The sequence below is a fragment of the Budorcas taxicolor genome, chromosome 1 (genome assembly GCF_023091745.1).
Source record: "Budorcas taxicolor isolate Tak-1 chromosome 1, Takin1.1, whole genome shotgun sequence".
Taxonomy (NCBI): domain Eukaryota; kingdom Metazoa; phylum Chordata; class Mammalia; order Artiodactyla; family Bovidae; genus Budorcas; species Budorcas taxicolor.
In genome coordinates, this window is record NC_068910.1 from 197,091,239 (window position 1) to 197,115,852 (window position 24,614).

The 24,614-nt window shown below is 36.6% G+C and overlaps 2 protein-coding genes across 2 annotated transcripts in view; one reads left to right on the forward strand and one right to left on the reverse strand.

Moving 5' to 3' along the window:
- MSL2 (MSL complex subunit 2) overlaps positions 1 to 16,525 on the forward strand; it is a 31,064-nt gene extending 14,539 nt beyond the window's left edge. Inside the window, exon 2 of the mRNA XM_052639550.1 lies at positions 13,312 to 16,525. Coding sequence (XP_052495510.1) covers positions 13,312 to 14,903 — 1,592 coding nt within the window. The 3' untranslated portion in view covers positions 14,904 to 16,525. The remainder of the gene's footprint in view (positions 1 to 13,311) is intronic.
- A 3,181-nt stretch (positions 16,526 to 19,706) lies between these two features.
- The window catches only part of PPP2R3A (protein phosphatase 2 regulatory subunit B''alpha), a 175,862-nt gene continuing 170,954 nt past the window's right edge, over positions 19,707 to 24,614 (reverse strand). Inside the window, exon 13 of the mRNA XM_052640181.1 lies at positions 19,707 to 20,639. Coding sequence (XP_052496141.1) covers positions 20,513 to 20,639 — 127 coding nt within the window. The 3' untranslated portion in view covers positions 19,707 to 20,512. The remainder of the gene's footprint in view (positions 20,640 to 24,614) is intronic.

Genomic DNA, 24,614 nt, shown 5'->3' on the forward strand with positions numbered 1-24,614 from the left:
TTTTTAGTTCTTTGTATATCCACTCAATGGACCATTGGTTAGGGACAAGAAACATTAAGAAACTTAAGTTGCTACTGAAATACTAGGTAACAAGGAACACAAAAACACTGATGATTTTAAGTGTCTGGCTCATGATTATTATTGCCCCCCTCTGTAAATTGTCTGTGTTCTGTTAATATCCTGTATATTAACAGATATAGGTAATTATCCAAAAAGAAATATTAGCAAGAAAAAATAGTGATACATATACGTGTATATATTCTCAGTTGCTTCGGTTGTGTCCGACTCTTTGCAACCCCATGGACTGTAGCCTGCCAGGCTCCTCTGTCCAGGGGATTCTCCAGGCGAGAATACTGGAGTGGGTTGCCATTTCCTACTCCAGGATATATATATATTTGGCCTTTTATTTTTAGAGAATAAAGACTATGCTTGCTGTGTTACTTGAAGTGTTTGTAAATACCAAACACTTTATCATTTAGTAACAGAACACTAAAAGTTTTTCTAGTGAAAGATGAATTCCAAATACCAAGTCACATTTACAGTTTTGTCCTTGTATAATGTATTAAATTTTAGCCTATTTTTTTTTAACATTTGTGAGTCTACAAACAAGTCATTTAAAAATAGATATTGGGGGGGTGTCCCTGGCAGTCCAGTGATTAGGATGCTGTGCTTCTATTGGGCTTCCACTACAGGGTGCAGGTTGGGGAACTAAGAACCCACATGTTGTGTGGTATGGGCCAAAAATAAAAAAAGATACATTGCCAAAATGCATTTTCTTACATTATTTAAATAAAGCAAGATGTAGTCCTTGTTAACGGGAAGTAAAAATTTGTATGCTTTATTAAAATGAGCTCATAGTATAATCTTTGATAATACTCTGATTTTAAAATTTTCTTTTTTGAAACCATTTAATCACATTTCTTAACTGATTAGAAAATTGTCCAGGTTGAAAGATGGCATCAAGGCAAAAAAGGTAAAGTATCTTTAATCCTGGTTGTGGATCAGAATTTGTTAGGAAGCTTATTCAAAATACATATTCCTGGGCAGTCTTGGAGTCAGTCTGGAGAAGGCCATCTACATAATTCTAATACTAATCTCTGAATAAGAGTACTGCTGTCTTTGAATTCTCCTTATGTGAGGTTTTATGGGTATACTTTAAAAAATATGTATGTGCCAATAAATTTAATTAATGCCGAATTAAGCAAGGGCTTCCCTGGTGGCTCAGTGGTAAAGAATCCACCTGCCAATGCAGGAGATGCAGAAGATGTGGGTTTGATTCTTGGGTTGGGAACATCCATTTCTTAGGGAAGGAAATGGCAATCCACTCCAGTATTCTTGTCAGGGAAATCCCATGGATTTCCGAGAGGAGCTTGGCAGGCTACAGTCCATGGGGTCATAAAGAACTGGACGCGACTAAACAACAATATTAAGTGAGCAAGTTTCTTGACAGTTTTCAGTTTTAAGACACTACTGTAGATTTTGGGATACCTTTCCAGGAGGGTATTAAAGCAAACCTATTACTGCATTCTGGTATAATGAAACACCAGTTTGGGAAATTTGGATCTAGCTTTATATTGATTTATTCAGTTAATGTTTGGTTGTTCAGCTATGAATCAATTGTGCCTGATTAGCCTGCTTTATCTTACTGTTAGTAATTTAATGAGAGATCATCATGGCTTTGCTAAAATATGAAAATAACAGAATATTACAGAAGTGCTCTATAACCACAAAACACTCTATAAAAGTCTCCCCTACATAATTATAAGATAAATGGTGTCTGGCATTCTTTTAATTTCTTACTAGAATGTGAAATGAGGTATGACTTGAGTTTATGACTATGCTGTGGTTTATATATCATCCCTTTAATAATTTATAGTGTTTGGTCTTTTAGTTTATAATGGTAGTTGACTGGGGAAGCCTACTTACCTTGTATCAACTACTAACATCACCAAGAGTATCAGGAAATATTTTTCATAGTTTTACATTGACTAAAGACGTAAAAGTTAAAGAAGCTCTGAAGTTTAATTATTCAGATGTTCAGTAAACAGGTTAGCTTGAGTAACATTCATACTTTTAAAATTGCAGTATTTAACAGTTGATTTGCATTTTTCATTACTCAGCAGACTAGTTGTAATCCTTTTCTCCAAAACTGGAAACAGATTTTGTGTCTTTTTTTTTTAACCACCCTCCCCCCACTGCCACTCCCCTGGTGTACATGATTAGCTGTCACTGGTCTGTCAGTAAATTAGTGCTTAGTTATTTAAAGTGATGTAATGAACTTTAAAATAATTACTTGATCAAGCAGCCAAAATACATCTGTCTGTGTCACGATTTTTAGTGATTGATGTATATCTATCATCATACTCCCTGATTTTAAGATGCACCTTTTCTATCATACTGTGAAATTATGGATATTTGTGCTAGATATTTTAAAGAAAAGTTTACAGGTCTGTAAAATCTAGATGATCAGGGGCTAATGATGGTTTGGGACATAGCTGCTTGTATATTTAATCAACTAATAATTTCCTTGAAATTTTAATTTGTTTGGATTTGTTGACTTTTTGAGGCATGTATTTGCTTTTTTTTTTTTAATTTGTTGTGCTGCTGCTGCTACTAAGTCACTTCAGTTGTGTTCGACTCTGTGCGACCCCATAGACAGCAGCCTACCAGGCCCCTCTGTCCCTGGGATTCTCCAGGCAAGAACACTGGAGTGGGTTGCCATTTCCTTCTCCAATGCATGAAAGTGAAAAGTGAAAGGGAAGTCACTCAGTCATGTCTGACTCTTAGCGACCCCATGGACTACAGCCCACCAGACTCCTCCGTCCATGGGATTGTCCAGGCAAGAGTACTGGAATGGGGTGCCATTGCCTTCTCCGAATTTGCTTTTTAGTCAAAGAGAAATGGATGAGATGAGAGAACTCTCCTAAGACAGCTCCGTTTTCGTCTTGGTTAAGCAGCTTTTTAGTTTACTACTAAAATAATTTTATGGAAAACTTTAAAGGAACATGTTTTTAGTGCTGCTTAATCGAAAATTTAAAGAAGGAAAACAGACCTGGATAAGCAAGCTCTGCCAAGATGAAAATGGAGCTGTCTTAAGAGGGTTCTCTAATCTCATTCATTTCTCTTTGATTTGTGCTTATTATTCTTCATAGTAGCACTCAAGAATTTTGCCTAATGAAAAGATTTGTAAGAGGTTTAGACTTCAACATATGTTTGAAAAAGGTATATTGGGCACCGGTTTTATAAGACTAGTAACAAGTTTTAAAAACAATAGTTTAAATTGTCTAAAAGTTAATTCATCTATGCTCATTTGCTAAGTGATACATAGGATCTTTTTATGGTATTGTAATTTTTGTTCTTAGTTGAATCCAGATTATTATTTCCATGTGTTATGTATCTAGGAGATCTCTTAATATTGTTTCAAAACATACTTTACGTCTTTAATTTTGGGGTGTAATTTTGGTGCTGTAATTCAGTGATGTAGAAAGATCCAAGTATTCTTTATTAAATGCACAGTGCTTGGCACAGAGCTGGGCCTTAGAAGTTACTGTTTAAGTGATTAAGGAAAGAGGAATGTTTTTTTAATTGAAGATAGCCTAAACAATTAATTCTTCATTTGGAAGAGGTGAAGAATGGGGATACTTAGATCAGTAGGTTGAATTATGCAAAGATTATTGACCTTTGATTGATTATGCAAAGGTTATTGACATCAGTAGGAGAAGTATATTTTCCCAGTCTTTTTTTTTTTTCTCTTCAGCTGAGACAGTAAAAGAAATGATTTATTTTATACAAGTTACATCTAGCCACAACTAAGTACAGAACTAGTCCAGAATGTCTCAGGTCCAGGGCAAAGGACCCAAAGGGACTGCTTTGTTACCAGCAAGGTGGGTCTCTGAAAGATGCTCTAGGCGATTAGAATGGCCATAGTGTTCCAGATACATTGAGACAAGTTCTAGATAGTAGGCATGCAGTCCAACAGTTTATACGAGTGTCCTTGGCCCATTGTTTCCCTTGTTTTTTGCTTCTGTGGGTGTACAAGTTCAATTGGCCTCTGCCTCATCTTTCTTTTGCGCTTTAGCCTGCACATTTCTTCTTCCTCCACTTAACTTGCATGGTGTGGAAGTTTCTCAGGATGATGCTAAGACTGAGAACTCTCCGAGTCTTTATATGTGCCTTGGTGCTGCTGTTGGAGATTGAATCTAGGCTGAATGGATGTAACTCAAAAGTCAGCATAGTTATTCTCACACCACAGGAAGAACAGGGTGTTTGTATATACTGGGGTCCATTAGCATCAATTTAATGCTACTACTAGCTTTACTTTTATGGATGAATTATTATACTTAAGAAAGTGACCTTGCTTATAAAACCCAGCTCATCCTAATCATAAGAGTTTAATATGTACATATTTACTTATTTTATATACTTAGTGTTATGTACATAGAACATTTAATATGTATACACATAGTCTTTAGTTAAGATTTCTCATGCTGTAAATTCATAGACTGATATGTAGTCTGGGGTTTTTGTGTTGGGCTGTCTTCACAGAGGAGATAATACAATGCTTAATATTATCATGTATGTTCACTTAAAACATTTAAGATTCACTTTAAAAATAGAGCTTGGTGTATAAGAGAATCCAGGCAGGACTCTTGTAGCTCCAGTTTCTATGCAGTAAAGATTTCCTCACCCTCACAAAACTATTATTGGTCATCCATTCTCCTCTTTGTTTCACTCTTCCTGCCTCTTTCACTGTTCTTACTGCCAGTACCCGTTCCTGTCTTGTATCTCATTCCCTCAAAAGGTTTTATATCTTGTGGTTGTTGATTCTGCTATGGCCCAATTTCAGTAATTACTCTTTTTGATAAGTGAAAACAAAAATTGTCTCGGTGGATGCCATGGATTTAATAGCAGGTGTATGGATGCTACCTGTTAAGTAGAAAGAATACTAAGATAGGGAATCAATAGACTAAGCTTCTATTTCTCTTTGCTAGTAACTAGCTATGTAATTGTATAGAAGTCCATCTTGGTTAAAATGAGACTGTGGAACAAGTTGATTTCCAAGGTCATTCCCAACTCTAATGTGCTTTTTATGATTGATTCATTGAACATTTATTAGGTGCTGGCTTATGTGCCAACACTGGCTTAAAGATACAGAGATAAATAAGTTTCTGGCCTTGAGTGAGTGAGACCTAGTGAATGGTGACAGTATAATGTGATAAGTGCTATATATATAATAGGATGTGCAAACTCCTTTTTGAATAAACTGAGGGGCAGCAATTAAGGAAAGCTTCCTCTTGGAGGTCATAATCGAATCATTTCTTAAAGAGTAAACAGTTTACCATGCAAGGAATGAAGAAGGTCTTTATAGGAAGAGCAAATCACAGAGGAATGAGTAAGCAAGCATTGCTTGTTTTGAAATGGCCAGGTGAGAATAGAGTATGGAGTTTGTGGAGAAAGCTTAATAGTACAAAATTTTTTGGAAAAAGGTGAGTAGGGGCTAGATTCTGAAAGGCCATATGTCATTCCAAAGACTTTGGGTTTTAAAGGTTGCTTGAAGGTGTTTTTAGTTGTTCCTTTGTAAAGTATTTTGTAAAGAAGAAAGATCATCAGATTTGTGTTTAGAAACATCACTTGCTGGTAGTATGAAAAATGGACTGATGGAAGCAGGTGAAGTTAAGTCAGGAAGATATGCTATAGAGAACCCTTGCAGTATTCAGGATGAGAAATGATGAAGGTCCCACTAAGGTAGTATATTGTTTGGAGTGGGTGTGGGTAGGATGGGCAGTGGGGAGAGAGGAAGAATATTTAAATATGTAAAGCTGGTAAGTTTGAAATCATGAAAAAATTGGGGCAAGTGAAAATATGCAAGCTTTCATTGAGTTTTATTTTGAAACTTTTATAGAAAATTTCATTATACAAAATAGAACTCTAATATCTCTATCCTTTCAACAGTGGTATTCAAATGTAAAACTTCTGATACACTATAGATCTTGGCGTAGAATCTTAGCATCATTGGAGGATCAATTTTGGATCAATTTTGGAGTTAGATCTTGGATATTTAGTTACTTTATAACTTTAAGAAATGGGCTAGTCATTTTTAAAGGCAGAAATCATAAATTTTTTTTAAACTCAAAATTCAGCAGATTGGGACAGCTAAAATTACTAATTGTAGTGGTTGTCATGTATACACTACCCAAATCCCCACTTTAAGACTGAAGGATTTCATTTTCTTAGTTACTGGGAGTGTTACTGGAGTTGTCAGACCTCCCTGGGAATTGCTGCTGGCTGAAGAGAGACACTCACCCACACTCACCTTCCCTTCCTTGGAGTATCTTGCATCCAAAGACAGTATCTTGCCAGGACAACCTCGAAGAGCCATCTCAGCTTGAGAGCTGTGGGGGCGGTCTGAGGCCTTTGCTGTGATAGATCCTGGCCTAATTTGTTCTTCTGCCCTTTCCTTCCTTGCCTGATAAAGTTTCCACACTCTAATGTCTCACCCAAGAGTTTGAGTGTCTAGGAACTTGATTTCCAACACTGATGAACTTTGAAGGATTAAACATCTGTCGGTTTTTCATGTTTATGAGAAATATTCAGGTAAATGCTGTCACATAATAATGTAATGAAAGGATGGAAAAAAATTATTAATTTGTGTGTGTGTTAGTTGCTCAGTTGTGTCCAACTCTTTGTGACCCCATGGGCTATAGCCTGCCAGGCTCCTCTGTTTGTAGAATTCTCCAGGCAAGAATACTGGAGTGGGTTGCCATTCCCTTTCCAGAGGATCTTCCCGACCCAGGGATTGAACATGGCATTGCAGGCAGATTCTTTACCATCTGAGCCACCAGAAAAAAAAATTCATTATTAGAACATGTTTTGGGATGGAACAAAAAGGAAAGTAACTTTTATAGTATGGTACACTTTTACCGGTGGTATTCTGAAGTGAATTAATTACCACTGGGTTTGTTTAAACTTGGTATCACTTATGAATTTAGAAGAGTTTGCCAAGACTGATCATACCTTGCTTGCTTATACTAAGGAGTTGTGCCTGTTCCTTGTACAGAGAAGGGGGCAAGCTGATTTGAGACCTAGTTGTATAGTTTGCTATATTTATTTTGGTGCTGTGGGCCTTTTTCTCAAACTTAGGCTGCTTTGTTACCCTTGATGCTGGCAGTGGTTCTTGGTAGAGGTAGGGCATGGCAACAGATCTTAGCTTTGGTATATTAATATTGCAAAAGTAGTGATTTGAATGATGTATGTTAAATCTGTTTAATAAAAGGAACATTTTATGACTACCTCAAAAGCTATAAATATGTTTACTGAGAAAATACAACTTCTGAAATTTTTTTTTAATGCCAGAATTAAAGCCCTCTTCTAGGTTTTTAAAATGTTTTCCCATAAGTTAAACCTAAATTTGGTTTATTTTATTTATTACATTTATTTAAATAATTAATTTTGTTAGATGTGGTAATAACATTCTGATTACTTAAGGAAATGTACTTTGTAGTGATTTATACTGTTACATAGAGATGAGGCTTGCTGAAATTTGCTTTGAAATACTTAAAGATCAAAAGATGTAGATGAACCAAATGTGGTATAATCTAGATAATTATTGAATCTGTGTGATAGGTATTTGAAGGCTAATTTTACTACTCTCTGCCTTTGCAACTACTATAATAAAGAGTTTCACAAATTTAAAAGCATTAAAAAATTCTGGTATTGAATATCTTAGTAAATTACCTGCCGATAGTTATGTATTCTCAGAAATTCCCAGAAGGGCTATTATGGTAATCTAAAACTAAATCTTAAGTCTCAGATTGCAAATATCTTACTTGAGGATGGGAAAAGTTAAGGAGAGGGAGAGTAAAAAAGGAATTAGTTACTTTCATTACCGTGAGGAGTAAAAATGAAATTTAATCTTTATCATTTTTAGGGTCAGTGTAGCATCACTTAGTATTAGGGCACATGATATCATTTAGTTACAGGACAACTTGCATTATGTAAAGGAAGGTAATTCCTATGATATACTGCTGATTAAGAATTCAGGTCAGTGCAGTGAGAAAACCTTTTGTCATGAGCAATCAATTTTTAAGGTCTGAAGATGTGTATTTTTGAGCAAGTCCTTTTGTGCATGAGTATGAAACTGGATGTAAGCTAAGCAAGTTAAACCTCTTCCCAAATACTTCCCAGTTTTTATGGTACGTCTACCAGTAAGTGACACACTTCCTCTTAATGCAAATTGCCCCTCCATTTTACCTTCTAGGGCAAGATGTATTTTTACCATTTAAAAAGTGTTATTTGATATTTCTTAATTTTGCAGGGAGGAGTTTCCTTAGGGATATATAGTAAGTATATGGTTAACATTTGGTTCTAGGAAGCCCTTGAACTTTTTCTTCCTTCCTTGTAACATTGGAGCTGCCTTCCTCGTGAAGTGTAAAGAGAACCCTCTGGGAAGCTTTTGAGTATTAGGATACTTAACTGAGTGTGTGAAACAAGTTTGCCAATAGGCATCTTCAATAGTAGATTAAAATTTCAAATATCTTCGTTGAGGAATGGTTGGGCAATCCAATAGGTAATACGTGTCTACATGGCAGAAGTTCTTAAGAACTCAGTGGTGGTAGAATTATGAATTAATAAATGATAGTTTTTGTGTTTTCTAGCCCGTTTTCAGTTCTCAGGATTAGGCATAGTCTGAAACTTCATCAAAGAACGCAAACGATGTGTAGAGGGTAAGTCCTTTAAAGGTGATGGGTAGCTCATGATTAACATGACTGGTGAAAAGAAAATCAGTGATGGAATGAGGGCAAGAGATAATCCTTACTTTTCACTTAGCTTGTACCATTTGCAAATCATTGTTGAGTTGCTAAGTTGTGTCCGACTCTTGGGACCTCATAGACTGTAGCCTGCAGGCTTCTCTGTCCATGGATTTTTCAGGCAGGAATACTGAAGTGGGTTGCTATTTCCTTTTCCAGGGGATCATTCCAACCCAGGGATTGAACCTGCATCTCCTGCATTAGCAGGTGGATTCTTTACCTCTGACCCACCAGGGGAGCCCTTAAAATGATACTCAAATTATGTCATTCTTCATTAGTTATATTATTCCTATAAAGTGAAACTTCTCATCTATGGTTTGGTTATTTAGTGGTTTAGCACATACATAGGTAAGTCCGAATAAACACTTGCTTCTTGCTCTTTGTTGTTGCTGTTGTTTAACCTTTCTCTAGGGGATCTTCCTGACTCAGATATCGAACCTGAGTCTCCTGTATTGCAGACGGATTCTTGTACTGTGGAGCCGCTGGGGAAGCTCTTTCTTTTTATTTACCAGTTTCCAAACTTAATGAGCAGGTTCACTAGCATCCTGAAACTGGTTTTCTCCCTTTTTAAAAAAATGAACTCTAGAGATCTGAACTTTTTTAGGTGTGCTTTTATATTCCATTGCATTTATGCATGCTCAGATTTGCTCATCTTTGGTCACTGGAAGTCTCTTCAGGTTTGCTCCTGAGTCTCTTTAAACATTATCCTGATCTTTGATAGTTTCCTTGTGAAATTCCTAGCATAAGGTAATCAAAATTTACCTCTTCTAATTTATGTCACAGATTTAGAAGCCAACATTTGCCCTGATCCCTTTGAACAGAAAGTTGTTTTTCAGCATCATTAGTTCATTGCTGCTGTGGTTGGTTCCTGTTTCCATGCCTTTTCAGTGTATAGTGCTAGGAAATATGTATGTCTGAGATAAAAACTTAAGTTCATATTGATAAATCCAATTGAAATTCAGGACTACCGAATTTTTAATTTTAACTTTCATATCTTATGACATTTTCCTCCTCCTTACTAAAAAAATCAGGATTTTCAAGGACATCAACATTTACTTTATCCCACAATTTGACACTATCATTTTATGGTAACTATCAACACTACCAGCAACAAATATAATTTCTGAAAACAAAACAAGGATATAAGGATTAGAGTCAATTTTGTGTTTTTAAAGTTTAATATTTGAAATGGTTAACTGAAATGGTTATACCATCAATTTGATAAATTACAGTTACTTGTTTTGCTTTTGATTTATAAGAGTTTCCTTTAAATTTATATAATTATGTAAAATATTTACATGATTTGCAAGTTAAAAGTTACAAAACAGTTTAAACCCAGAATGCTGCTGCTGCTAAGTCACTTCAGCAGGCTCCCCCATAGACTAGTGCTATCCCAGGTCATTTCACTTTGTTCAGTCTCCCCTTCTCAAGAGGGTAACATATTTTATTTTTTAGCTTTATGCTTTATCCTTTTAAGTGTGTACACATCTCTCTCTATTCATATTTTCTATACTTTTCCTTAGATTAAGTCAAGGGTACCTTAAAGGATTCCTGCATTGGATGGAAAGCAGGTTGAACTCTGTAACTACAGAGGCCTTGCCTTAAGGTGTTTTTATTTATTTTTTAAAGTGCTGTTGCAGCCATCACCACGAAATGATGTTAGAACATTTTAATCACCCCCAAAGTTCCATTGAGCCTACTTAAAATTAACTCCTGCTTCTGCCCCTAGACCCAGGCAACCACTATTTCTGCTTTCCTGTCATTTCTAGACATTTTATATAATTGTTGTGCTTAGTTGCTCAGTCATGTCTGACTCTTTGCAACCCTTTGGACTGTAGCCCGCCAGGCTCCTCTGTCTGTGGGGTTTTCCAGGCACGAATACTGGAGTGGGTTACTATTTCCTTCTCCAGGGGAATCTTCCTGACCCGGGGATCGAAGCAGCATCTCTTGTGTCTCCTGCATTGCAGGCAGATTCTTTACCTTCTGAGCCATCAGGGGAGCCCTTTGGGTCTTCAGGGAAGCCATTATATAAATGGGATAATACAACAATGTATGCTTTTGCATCTGCCTTCTTTCACTTAACGTAATATTTCTGAAGTTCATCATGATGTGGCATGTACCAATAGTTCTCATAAATGCTAAGCATTATTCTTTTGTATGAATATATCACATTTTGTTTTTTCTCTAGTTGATGGACACTTGGATTGTTTTTGTCTATTATGAATAATGGGCTTTCCCGATAGCTCAGTTGGTAAAAAATCCGCCTGCGATGCAGGAGACCCCGGTTTGATTCCTGGGTTGGGAAGATCCCCTGGAGAAGGGATAGGTTACCCACTCCAGTATTCTTGGGCTTTCCTTGTGACTTAGCTGGTAAAGGTAAAGAATCTGCCTGCAGTGCGGGAGACCTGGGTTCAATCCTATTCACAAACATCTCTTTATATGGATGTATGTCATTTGTTTTTGAGTAGGCTCCTAGGAGTAAAATTGCTGCTTTATAAGTGTATGTTTAACTTTTAAAGAAACTACCAGACTGTTTCCCAGTGTGATTTATCATTTTATATTCTTACCATTGATAGAGAAGGGTTCTGATTTCTCCACATTTTGGTCATCTCTTGATATTATCTGTCATTTTGAGTTTATCCATACTAGTAGGTGTATAGCAGTATGTCACAGTTTTAATAATATATTTGGCATATTTTTATATGCTTATTAAATATTCATGTTTTATTTAGTGAGATGTTTATTCAAATTTTGTTTGATTTTTAAATTGAATTGTCTTATTGATGTATATGAAGTCTTTAAAATATCATGTTATAAGTTCTTTATCAAATGTGTGGTTTGCAAATATTTTTTTCTCATCAATCTGTGGATTATCTTCTTGTTTTCTTAATAGTGACTTCTGAAGCACAAGTATTTTTAGTTTTTGAATATGTGTTCAAAAACTGTTCACAGTTCACAGTTTTTCTTTTTGTGCATTTGATGACACATCTGACACTGCCCAACCCAAAGTCACAGTTTTTTTTCTCCTCCATTTTCTTCTGCTTCTGACGTTCAGCATAGATTTATGTCTGTGAACTACTTCTAAGTTAGTATTTGTGTCCTGAATGAACCCTCTTCCATCTTAGTGGCTTCCTAGTCTAACAGGGTAAACACTGATGGAGCTGGGTGGTTGGGGAGCCCCAGAGCAGAACCCCACAGATCCCCACTGTCCTCACCTGAGATTCAGCAGGTTCACACATAAATGCTTCTCAGATGGTTTTAGGTCTTTGGTTGTGAAAATGACTCTTTGTCAAAAATTTTCAGGTTTATAGTTGCTTTTAAGGGAGAGGGTTTGCTGATTTCACCATCTATAACCAGAAGTACCTTCTGTCTCAATCTTCAATTATATAATGTTTATGAGAAAACAAATGCTGCTTTGAGTTCATTATTATTTGTCCTGAATTGGAAACCAGTGAACAGTTGTTTCTCTGGGGACTAAGGGTAGAGATAGGGACTGCATCTAGTTGTTTTCCCCTTTCTGATTCATTTTGTATAGGCCATTTATAATTTAGGAGTTATATCAAGTTGAGTAATCACTTTCACTTTCCCCCCCGCTTTCACTTTTATATTATATTGCTGTACTTGGGATACTTGACCATGGTCATTTTCTATTGTGACAGAAAATTTTGAGCCCAATATTAAATTCTTTTATTTTTTTAAGCTATATTTAAATGTAGTTCTTTTTTGTTGTTATTGTATTTTGATCTTCTGTAAAAGGATTTAGTAGTATTTCCTTTTTTTAAATAAATGAATATAGTTCTTTTTCATCGTAACTATATTCTAGTCATCTTTTTTCTAGTTGATGATTAGTATATACAGTAACATGGTTTGCAGTTATACTTTTTTCGTGAAGACACTTTTGTACTGATGAATAGTGAATACCCTCAAACAATGTCTGATGAGGCAAGGACTAACCTTTTTTGGGGGCTTTGTTTATCTATCCACAAGGCCTCAAAAAATTTCCAGGAAATAATTGGCTTGTCATTACCTAACTGAATCTTTCGGATAAAACAAAACATTCAGTTTAAGGAAGAGAAATGAGTAAGAATAAGAATAGGGATTAACTCTTGCTATTATCTTTTTCCGTGTCTAGACAATTGTTGCAGTAGGTCCAGGTCCCAAGGGTTATAAGCCTGGTTTGTACTTTTAGTGACTGATCTCCACCTCTTTATAGCCTTTGGAGAAGAGAGTAAGAAAGTGAACCAGAATATACCATTTTGGGGGAGAAACAGACAGAGGAGGATTGTTTGAAATAAAGAAATGGGGAATGTAGCATGGAAATGAAGTGAGCTATTGAGTATTTTTCTGTTTCCTGTAAGATACGCTTTTTGTATTGTTTTGTTATCTGGTCTGGTGAGTTTAATCCATTTTAATTTTAATAGATTACTTATAATCTCAACTTCAGTATATGAAATTATAAATTTATTTTACTAAAATTTTTGCTTTCCTCCTTTTTCCCTCTTAGGACATTTGCTACAAGATCCTATTGCACCCACCAACTCAACCTGCCAACACTATGTCTGCAAAAGTTGTAAAGGCAAGAAAATGATGATGAAACCTTCATGTAGCTGGTGCAAAGACTATGAGCAGTTTGAGGAAAACAAGCAGTTAAGCATCCTAGTGAACTGCTACAAAAAACTATGTGAATATATAACACAGACTGCATTGGCACGGGATATAATAGAAGCAGTCGACTGTTCTTCTGATATTTTGGCTTTGCTTAATGATGGATCCTTGTTTGGTGAGGAGACGGAAAAACCCTCAGATTCATCCTTTACTTTGTGTTTGACACATTCCCCCTTACCTTCAACCTCAGAACCCACAACTGATCCTCAAGCTAGTTTGTCTCCAATATCTGAAAGTACCCTCAGCATTGCTATTGGCAGTTCTGTTATCAATGGTTTGCCTACTTACAATGGGCTTTCAATAGATAGATTTGGTATAAATATTCCTTCACCTGAACATTCAAATTCGATTGATGTATGTAACACTGTTGACATAAAAACTGAAGATCTATCTGACAGTTTGCCACCTGTCTGTGACACGGTAGCCTCTGACTTATGTTCCACAGGCATTGATATTTGCAGTTTCAGTGAAGATATAAAACCTGGTGACTCTCTGTTACTGAGTGTTGAGGAAGTACTCCGCAGCTTAGAAACTGTTTCAAACACAGAAGTTTGTTGCCCTAATTTGCAGCCCAACTTGGAAGCCACTGTATCCAATGGACCGTTTCTGCAGCTTTCTTCCCAATCTCTTAGCCATAATGTTTTTATGTCCACCAGTCCTGCACTTCATGGGTTATCGTGTACAGCAGCAACTCCGAAGGTAGCAAAACTGAATAGAAAACGATCCAGGTCAGAAAGCGACAGTGAGAAAGTTCAACCACTTCCAATTTCTACCATTATCCGAGGCCCGACATTGGGGGCATCTGCTCCTGTGACAGTGAAACGGGAGAGCAAAATTTCTCTTCAGCCTATAGCAACTGTTCCCAATGGAGGCACAACACCCAAAATCAGCAAAACTGTGCTTTTATCAACTAAAAGCATGAAAAAGAGTCATGAACATGGATCCAAGAAATCTCACTCTAAAACCAAGCCAGGTATTCTTAAAAAAGACAAAACAGTAAAGGAAAAGATTCCCAGTCATCATTTTATGCCAGGAAGTCCTACTAAGACTGTGTATAAAAAGCCCCAGGAAAAGAAAGGGTGTAAATGTGGGCGTGCTACTCAAAATCCAAGTGTTCTTACATGCCGCGGCCAACGCTGCCCTTGCTACTCTAACCGCAAAGCCTGCTTAGATTGTATATGTCGTGGCTGCCAAAACTCCTATATGGCCAATGGGGAGAAGAAGCTGGAGGCATTTGCTGTGCCAGAAAAGGCTTTGGAGCAGACCAGGCTCACTTTGGGCATTAATGTGACTAGCATTGCTGTGCGCAATGCTAGTACCAGCACCAGTGTAATTAATGTCACAGGGTCCCCAGTAACGACGTTTTTAGCTGCCAGTACACATGATGATAAAAGTTTGGATGAAGCTATAGACATGAGATTCGACTGTTAAATCAGTGGGTCTTTAAACCTACCTCTGGTAGGAAAATAGCTACAGTTTTACGGCAGCTATGGTTTTGTTGGTTTAACTTGCCGGAGCTCCTGCATATAGATCACTTGTATCAAGTGTTTTCATTGCTAAGTTATATGTGTTAGTGTCGGGGAAATAGTTTGCAGATAATGGAGGAGTAACCCTACAACTATATGTCCTTAGTTCTTACAGAACCTCATAGTTTGAGAACAAATGCTGATGCAACTGATTTATACAAAATGAACTTTGGCAAGGAAAATAACATTAACCTCATTGTTTATGGTCATGCTTTGTGCATAATCAAAGTTTATGATTAAATGTAAGGAAGTGGTATCTAGTCAGTCCATAAGGATTGTGCTCTTATTTTGTGGAAAAGTAGCCATTAGTTTGTTCAGGAGACTCAGTGCTACATTCAGATGCCATTGATGTTTCTCCTGTTGAAAAGCTGATGTGTCCAGCTCAACCTTTGTACTGACATAATACCATTTCTGATCATGAAAATTGGCTACTGGTGTATGTAGCAGTTTTTAAATCAGCAGTATTATGAAAGAAAATTTGCCCCTCATTAGAATGTTGAAAAAAATCTGTCTTTTAAAAGTGAACAAACTGAAATTCTGTCAGACTGTGGATGTTTAGCCGTTCATGCCACAAAACTCTGCTGAGTTGAATCCCATTTTTAGTTAAGTCTGACTCATTTCTAGGGGAAAAACTCTAAATCTTTCCTTCACTTTGAGCAATGTTCTGATTAGATAAATGAAGTGGAGAAGAGTAGTTTTAATCTGAAGGTAACTGAATTTAGACTATACTATGTGACAGAATTTTAAAAAATTATACAAATGTTTTATTTAGAAATTGGGATTTACTTAAAATAATTTTGGAATAATGCTCCAAAACTTACTCAGATTTATGCATTATACCTATTGCCACTGGCCACTTCAAAGTGATTTTTTGTTTCCTCTAATAGTTTGCCGCAGACTTTAGTTTGGAGATGCTTTTTCCTTTTTTTTTTTTAATAGGGTGCTATTCGTTGTGGAGACTTCTTTATAGAGGCCTAATAAAAATGCCTTTTTATGAAGCCTGTTCATTTAGGTAGGTTTGAAGCTAGTTGGATTTTCTTTAGAATACTCTTTTGCATGTAAAGCACAAACTATGTTTCAGTTTAAATCTTTGTCTTCCCTGTAATTTTTATGGGGGAGATAAATGAGTCACAAACATTCTGTTGAAGGGAAATCTAGTCAGTTGCTTGAAAGAGCACACACAGCCCAAATAAAACAAGGACTGACTAGGTTGTAAAGAAATGACTTTATGATTTAAAAGAAGAGTTGCTGCTTTGACAGTGCTTATTTAAAGAAAAATACTGCTGGAAAAATTTCAGTTTCTACTACGTTCACCATCTTTTCTGAGATCTGACATATGCTGAAGTTATGTTTTGATTTGGCACACAGCATGTTCAATGATGGTTACTCACCTAGTACAAGACATGGAGAAGAAACTTTTGGACACAGAGCAGATGACACCTCCTTCTGTTTTGTAGTGTATCCTGGTGTCATTTTCTGTGAATGTGGTCAGGTAGAGTTGTTTTTGTTGTTGGGCTTTTTTTTTTTTTTTTTGTCTCTTTTGGTGGGGTGGGGGTGGGCTAAAGCCATAGGAAGAAAAATGTGATGTATGTGTCCAGTATGTACTATTTTGTTTTTGTTTTGCAAGAAGAGTTGAACTATTTTTGATAACAAGAGTAAATGGTGGAAAATGCTTCTTAGTTGTCTTGTCTTTATTTGCTTTCCAAGTTTTGGAATTTTATTTAATTCCTCTGAGTGTTAGCAGTGTCTTATGAAACATGTATTTGCCTAAAGTTTGTAACAGTTTTACGTTGGACGCAGATGCCCTGCTATATAAACTTGTAAATCTGTTCTTTATTCACTAATGATCACTGCAAAAATGACTAGGAATAATGAGATTGTACACATGGATGATAAGAATATATTTTGCAAATCTGCCAAACTTTCCTAATATTATGATCTTAAATATTCCTTGAGTACTTTATTGCTTCCCAAGTTTGATAATCTTAGTTTCGTGTTTTTTGATGCATGGGAGGTTGGCAATATAGACAAAGTGAAAATCATTAGTATGTGAGGGCCTTGATTGTTATGTAATATTGCCAATGATGAATTCAGGTTGTTTTTAGCACAAGTTTCTCTTTTTTATTCTGGTATTCTCACTGCCACACTTTTGGAAACCTGTATTACACCTTAAATCTATCAATAAATGTTAGTTTTCTAATTCTATGTTGTAGAATACTGAGGAATTTGGGATAGCATGCTTTGAATGGCCTGTATTATGTACATTTGGGGAAGAGTAATTAATTACTGTGCCTTGATTTTTATGTTGTTTTTCTTTATATGGTGAATTACTTTTAGGAATGCTGACCAATGGCTAATGATGGATAATTGAGAAATTATTACTGAAGTAACTGGATTTACTTCAGTAGGATTTAAAACCATCAAAACAGTAACAGCATTTAATATGACTCATCTTCATTTTTTTTTTTTGGATTCCTTGTAATTACCATAAGTGATCCAATAATCTTTCATCTTTAGGCAGCAGAAGTTTTACAGCTGACAGTTATAGAACTAATCTTTTTGATTAGTTTCCATAGGTCTACACCTTTAAACAGAGATGCAGTACAGTTTTAGGATACAGAATTTCTTCACTGTTCTTAGTTTTCTCAAAACAATTTGATGGTGACTAAAGCAAACAAAGTTTCATAACATGAAAAATAAAATTTTCCCTGTATTATAGGCAAAAAATATAAAATGTTTTAGAAAATACTAAGTTCACAGTTTAGAATTGGAATCTAAAGTGTGGATGGTATTTTTTTCTCCCTCTTTGTTAAAATTCAGGTATCCAAATAACAATTACTCATTCTTTAAACAATATATAAGGCTAAGTTCTCCTTTGATCTTGTGAACTTCTCATTCCCAAACCCAAATTCCCATCCTCAGAGGAAATGACTTCTTAGTATGAGGTGTTATCTTTCCGTATCTTTCTTTATAAAGTTTTCCCAGAGGTTCAAAGAGTTACTTTCTTTGAAACTCAAGCTTGTTTATAATGCTGCTCTTTTCAAACATAAAAATGAGTTGCAAGTGTCATTAAAACCAAAAGTGTGTATTTGACAACTTTATTTAGTTTTGCAAAAAGGGAAAAACTTTAAATCATGCAGGCTTCTCCACCCAAACACACCATAACATTTCCAAAGTTGAGCAAATGACTTCTCTGATTTGATCAGTCTAAAGTTTTAGAAACACTTTGAACAGTACACAATGACATAGATAAGATGCAGGGAAAATACACATAATTTCATTAGTTTGATTACCTTGGCAGTTAATGTTAAGCTCTGAAACACATATCTCATTGACTAGCTTTAAGGTCATACCTTCAATTTAACTTTTATCAAGGAATCTTGGATATTGTAACAACTTGAAATTTCCAGTTGGGCAATAATGATTATATTCTGCATGATCTTTACCAGAAAGTAAAATATATTCTATTTTAGTTCCTCAGAATTCACATTTCTTATATTTAATACTAAGAGGGGAATACAGTGAAACACATTCTTGTTTCTGAAAATGTGTTACTTTGGATGACCTAAATTAAAAGCGCTTAAGTGGAATGATACTGGTAGCTATACTTTTATAATAATTACAGGCTTTTGAAACCAAATATTGACCAAAATGAAAGCAAGATGACTTCAGTAAGGAGAAACAAGGTAAAGTACAGCCATGTAGTTAAAAAACAATCAAACGTGTGTTGAAAAACTGAATTTTTGCTGAGCCTTAGAAATAGTTTAGATCATTATGGCTAATAAAACCTATAAACCATATCTGACTTCCAAAAACATCTACCATTTGAGTATTTTTATCTGAAAAAAATTTGTTTCCTTGTAAAGGCTGGATGGGGTAGATGGTAAATTTTATGTACTACAAAAATACTTTTAATCCTAGTTTCCAATGTGTTCAGATTATTGCATGTAGTATTTCCTAAACATTTAGTCACTTTTAAGGTTTTATTTCTTTGTGAGCTATTAGAAACTAAGTTTTTTCTATAATAGTTAAATTGAACTTCAGTTCTGATCATGAAGGTAAAATAACAGGAAACTGGGAGGATACTGACAAAAGGATTGCTAAATCTATTAATAACTCTACTAGTTGATGGTGCATTTCCTAGATTCTCCTTTTCTCCACTTTTTGCCAATGTTTGATTATTTCAAAAGTTTGGCCTTCATACCAGCAAGGGAACCAATGTGGGGTGGAAAGGGAGCTATTCTGATATTCAGGACTTGTGGTTAAAAAATCCAGCGAAAAACTTTAATGACTTTATACAGAGGTGGATATTAAAAAGTTTCTGGGAGGTTTCTTTTATACTAGCAGATATTTCCATCCTTTTTAATAGTTTATTTTCAATTTGTCTTCAACAATATTGTGAGATTTGACTGCCTTGTGGTTTGCTGAAAAGTACAGTATTCTGTAATAACCACGTCTACTCTCTAGTAAACATGAAATTGCTTTCTTTTATGGGTAGCATCTATGTTTTCTCCCATTTTTGTGATAAATACTGAAGTGGATGCAGTATTTTGAATAAGTTATTTTTCAACATGGAATAATGTTGAGATTGAGGCCTTTACTGTTAGCCTAGTCTAATATTCAGTGATGAATATGTCTAGTAAGATTTTTCATATATAATTATTTAAGCCTTCAAGTAGGCTTTCTGATATGAAGTACAGATGGGACACTAATTTTTAGATTAATAAATCACTTAATAATTTGCTACAAATGTTAGATGAGTTAAAAGGAAACTTTTTCCTCCCAATTAGGAGTCATATTCTGTACTTGTCCGCAGTTAAGTTTTTCTTCAGGTTTTATATAAGGTCCACAGTCAGGATGGGGGGAGGGTTAGAGCTTGCTAGCAAGGTTGGAAGGCCCAGTGGTTACAATACCTGAGGATGTAAAGTGACTAGCAGTTTGGCAGGTCATTGTGAAATTACATTAAGTTCAAGATCTTTGAACTCCAGTACACATACAATTAAAAGAAGTCTCTGAGATGTTTTGGCAGTGCTTTTATTACCAGGGCTAATTCAGTTCTGGAGGCCCTGACTGCTTTTTCAAGTTCCAGAATTTCTTGACTCAAGTTTTCTGCAAGTGAAGGTTTCTTCTGGGCTCCATAGGAGCCCTGATGGGCCTCAGGGATACTGGACAACAGAGGCAACTTCTGCTTTTGTGCAGAGAGCCGTGCTTGGCACTGTCCCCAAGAGATTCTTGGTACATTCAGGGTGAAGAGTGCTGATTTACAGACGTTGGAAGGTGATGTATATATCATTTGCTTCTGAGGAAAAGCTCTGTAGGAGGTTTGAGGCAAACTGGAGGAGTCTCCCAAATTGGGTATGTGTATCCAGAGCTATTGCTCAAAAACGTTAAAAAGTTCCTAGTGCAGATACACACTTGCAGAAATCAAAGCTTTTAAAATGCAATATGCAAACTAGAGCATCTCTTCACAAATTTTTTTTGAAAAACATCTCCCTTTCATGTAGACACTGGCAACTATTCTTCATCCACTGACTGAAGCTTTCCACATTTCTCTGAAAGGCTTGAGGTCACTATTTTATTGCCTTTGTTTACAATTTCAGAGGGAGAGGGAGGCTCTTCTGTTTCATAATCTTCAAAGGAGCTGAAAGAACAAAAATGAGTTACTGATTTTTTAAAAGTTTTAATGTTTGGGTAGAAGTCAGTATAGCAAACTACACTGAAGATCAGCTAGCAAAAGTACCTGGAGTTGCTAAATGGCAGCTATAAACTGAAACACCCTGGAAGAAACCGTGCCCTGGAACAGGAAACACATTCTCCCTGTTCCTTCAAGCTCAAGTTTATGTTAGAATATGTTGAAATGTGCTGAATCAAGCTTTCCCTAGAGGCTTTGATGGGAATGAAAGCATGGATTGAGGGTATGAGGTCTGGAAAGTATGAGCTTTTACATGAATGCTTTCACTGAAATGGCTTTGATGCAGAGTGGGGAACTTTCTCAACTCTAATTGCTTTATAGCTTCCATGGCTTCTAAGAAATCGGTGTACATAGAGCTGATTAAAGCTTACTCCTGGATTTCGTTTCATTCTTTCACAGAATTCCACAGCATTTTCCCTCTGTTCACTGCTCTTTAAAGTTCTATATCCTCCAGACTAACCCTCCTGGCTACTTCAGGCATGGATGACAAAATATTTTATCTCCTGGGAATGATGGGTGCTTCACCTGTGCAGAAATTTCTGGATATATAATTGTTTTGTCAAAAAGGTACCAATACTAGCTTATGACCAAAAAAAAAAAAAAAAAAACCTAGGTTAGGACTACCCAGTAGGTGGCACTTACTCATTGAGGGTAGAGAAGGTTACATTTTTGTTAAAAGCATATCTGATGTTTGGAAAACTTTGCTCTGAGTACCCGTTGATGATCCTGTCAGAAATCATTTACAACTGTCATTTTGCAAAAACTGTCCATAGGTAATTTCTGTTTTCACTCAGCCATCTCCTAGAGGCTGCACTATATGATGAATAAGGAGGCAATAAGAGTAATTTTGCTTTAATGGAATTGAAGCAGGGTTGATGGAAGATCCTTCATTTCTGGGGGGAAACACTCAAAAGAAGAGTTAATTCTACACATGCATCTACTTATTTCCCATCAGACTGAAAGACATTTTCTTCCTCTTTGTGATCTAATTTGCTGTTTGTGAGCGCTCTCTCAATGCAGATCTATGAATGAATTAGAGTTAAGTCTGAGCTGAGACTATTCAATAGTCAATAAATATTTGAGCTGCTGTTGCTAAGCATGAGCCAAATGCTAGGTATACAATGGTGAAAGAGACTGACCAGCCCCTTCCTCATAGAGCTTACAGCCTAATGGAGACCATCTGGAATAGTGGTTAAGTGGTTTAGCTTTAGAGCATGGACTTTGGAGTCAGAAAGTTGAGTTCTAATCTTAGTTTGGTCACTTAATGCTACTTTGGCCATGTAACTTAACCCCTCTGCCATCAGCTTCCTCAACTAATAGTTCCTATCCCATTATACATGGGCCTTCCTGATAGCTCAGTTTTTGAAGAATCTGCCTGCAATGCAGGAGACCCCGGTTCGATTCCTGTGTTGGGGAGATCTGCTGGAGAAAGGATAGACCGCCCACTCCAGTATTCTTGGGCTTCCCTTGTGGCTTAGCTGGTAAAGAATCAGCCTGCAATGTGGGAGACCTGGGTTTGATCCCTGGATTGGGAAGATCCCCTGGAGAAAGGCATGGCAAGCCACTCCAGTATTCTGGCCTGGAGAATTTCATGGACTGAATAGTCATGGGGTCGCAAGGAGTCAGACATGGCTGAGTGACTTTCACTTCACCCCATTATAAGGGTTGAATAGAGATTAGGTGAGAGAAAATACCACATTCTAATGGTGGAGAAGTACTGGGGCTTACTGAAGCAGAATGGTGATACCTAATCCTATACTAGGGGACAGGGTTTTGTGTAATTTTCTTTTCTTTTTTTTTTTTTAACAAAAGAGTATGTGTGTTTTCCCATTGTAGCCTCATGTAGAAATGGAATTTTTAACTGGATTTGATTCAAGCTAGTAGCTAAATGTATCCCAATGCGTTGTGGGTTGGATGTAGTGGAATGTCACCTGCATTTTTGTACTTTCAAGGCACCAAGAACAGTAATATACATAAAGGCTTTGGAGGAATCTTGGGTCAAGGGAGCTCATTCAGAACCTCTTGTCAGTGTGCTGATTAATCTTTTTACCCTAACTCAGTAGTTCTCAGTTGGGGTTGATTCCCCCCACCTTGGGGGTCATTTGGCAATGTCTGGAGACATATTTGTCATTAACTGGGCAGGTCCCATTGGCATCTAGTGGATAGAGACCAGGGATGTTGGTAAACATCCTACAACAGAAACACCCAGCTTAAAATATCAGTGCTGTTGAGAAATCCTGCTCTAACTTGCCCTTGTAGTGTCAGTGCATCCCAGGGTTCTGGACTGAGCTCTTCTCACTTTGTATTTCTCTGAGCAATCAGTCTGTCTTATCGCTTTATCTACACTTGTGGTTTCTAAATGTACATGTCCAGCCTCAGCCTCTTTCTAAGCCGAAGACTGCCATGTATCCACCTGTCTAGTATGTGGCTCTTCCCATGTGGTAGCGTATACAAACCGGGACTCATCCTACCTACAACCCTGGTTCTCCCTATTGTAGCAAACTACCATGATCTACCTACTCAAAGCCATAAATCTCGTTACTTCAAGCTCCTCTTCCCTCCCCTCTGCAAATCCAGCGACTCTCCTATGACTTCCAATAATACCACATGGATACAGTCTTGGTACGTCCTCTGCATTGCCACTAATTGAGTAAAGGATGTTACACTTTCTTGCTTGGATTACTGCAATAGTTTTCTAACAATTGGTCTTCCTGTTTGCTCCTATCCCATACCCTTTGCTCTTGCCATACCAGACTGTTTACAGTGTCAGAATAGGTCTTGGAACCTAATGCCACAATAGTGCTCTTCCTCCTTGGTTAACTTGTGCTCATATTTTAATCTGAGATATCATTTAAAAGGTTCTTGATTTCCAGTGCTTGAGCTTCCACCATCTCTTAGATGTCTGTAATGGCTTCCTTATTTCTCTCCTTGCCTCTGTTGCACCTCCCCAACCTAGAAGAGTACTACCTTGCTTAACTTTTTTTCAATAGCTCCCCCAGGCCCTGCATGATCTGACCTTTGCTAATCTTTCCAGCTATGATTCCCTCTGTTTCTCACTATACTCCAGCTATACTGGCTTTTTAAAATGTCCTCAGCACCATTTCCTGCCTCAGAGCCATTGCACACATTTACCCCTCTGCCTAGAATATTTCTCCTCCCTGCTTTTTGCATAACTTTGCTTCTCAATTTTTAGGTTCTCATCACCTTAGAAAATTCTTCCCTCAGCTCCCTAAGTTGCAAGCCTCTCTTTATTACTGGTCTACCGTGTTTATTTTTCATAATTATATAATTAAATGTGTCATGCCCACTCAAATGTGAAATGTCCATTTAGTAACACACTAATTTCCTTGGGTTATAGTATACTGACTGACACTAGCTGCTTAAAATGTGCTGTTGAATGAAAAATAATGTCTTAGTGCCCTTTAAAATAATGTGTTGAGTTGTTGAGGAAGGCTTGAGTTAGTAAAATGGTGAGGGTTCAGAAGTCATCTTGAAGTCACCAGTCTTTATCTTGCTCTCCAGGAATTCTGAGGGAGAAAGAATGTTTACTGATTGTCTTCTAAATGACCGCTTCCAGGCTTACTTGCAGGTCACTGGAATTCCTCTCGGCTCAAATGAAATTATTTTATGATGTATTCCCTGTTCATTTAATTGGCCATTTTAAATTGAGTAGAGGGGTCCGAGGATTAAAGAACTCATAGGGTTCACAAACAGTTCACAAAGAAACCCTAGGTATCAAATTGAGCACAGATTCTTCAATTGAGTAGTAACAGTATTGTTAGCATAAGGGAAAATAATGGTTCATGTATTTTTTTTTTAACTTTATTTTGTATTGGGGTGTAGCCGATTATTGATGCTTTTGAATTGTGTTGGAGAAGACTTTTGAGTCCCTTGGACTGCAAGGAGATCAAACCAGTCAATCCT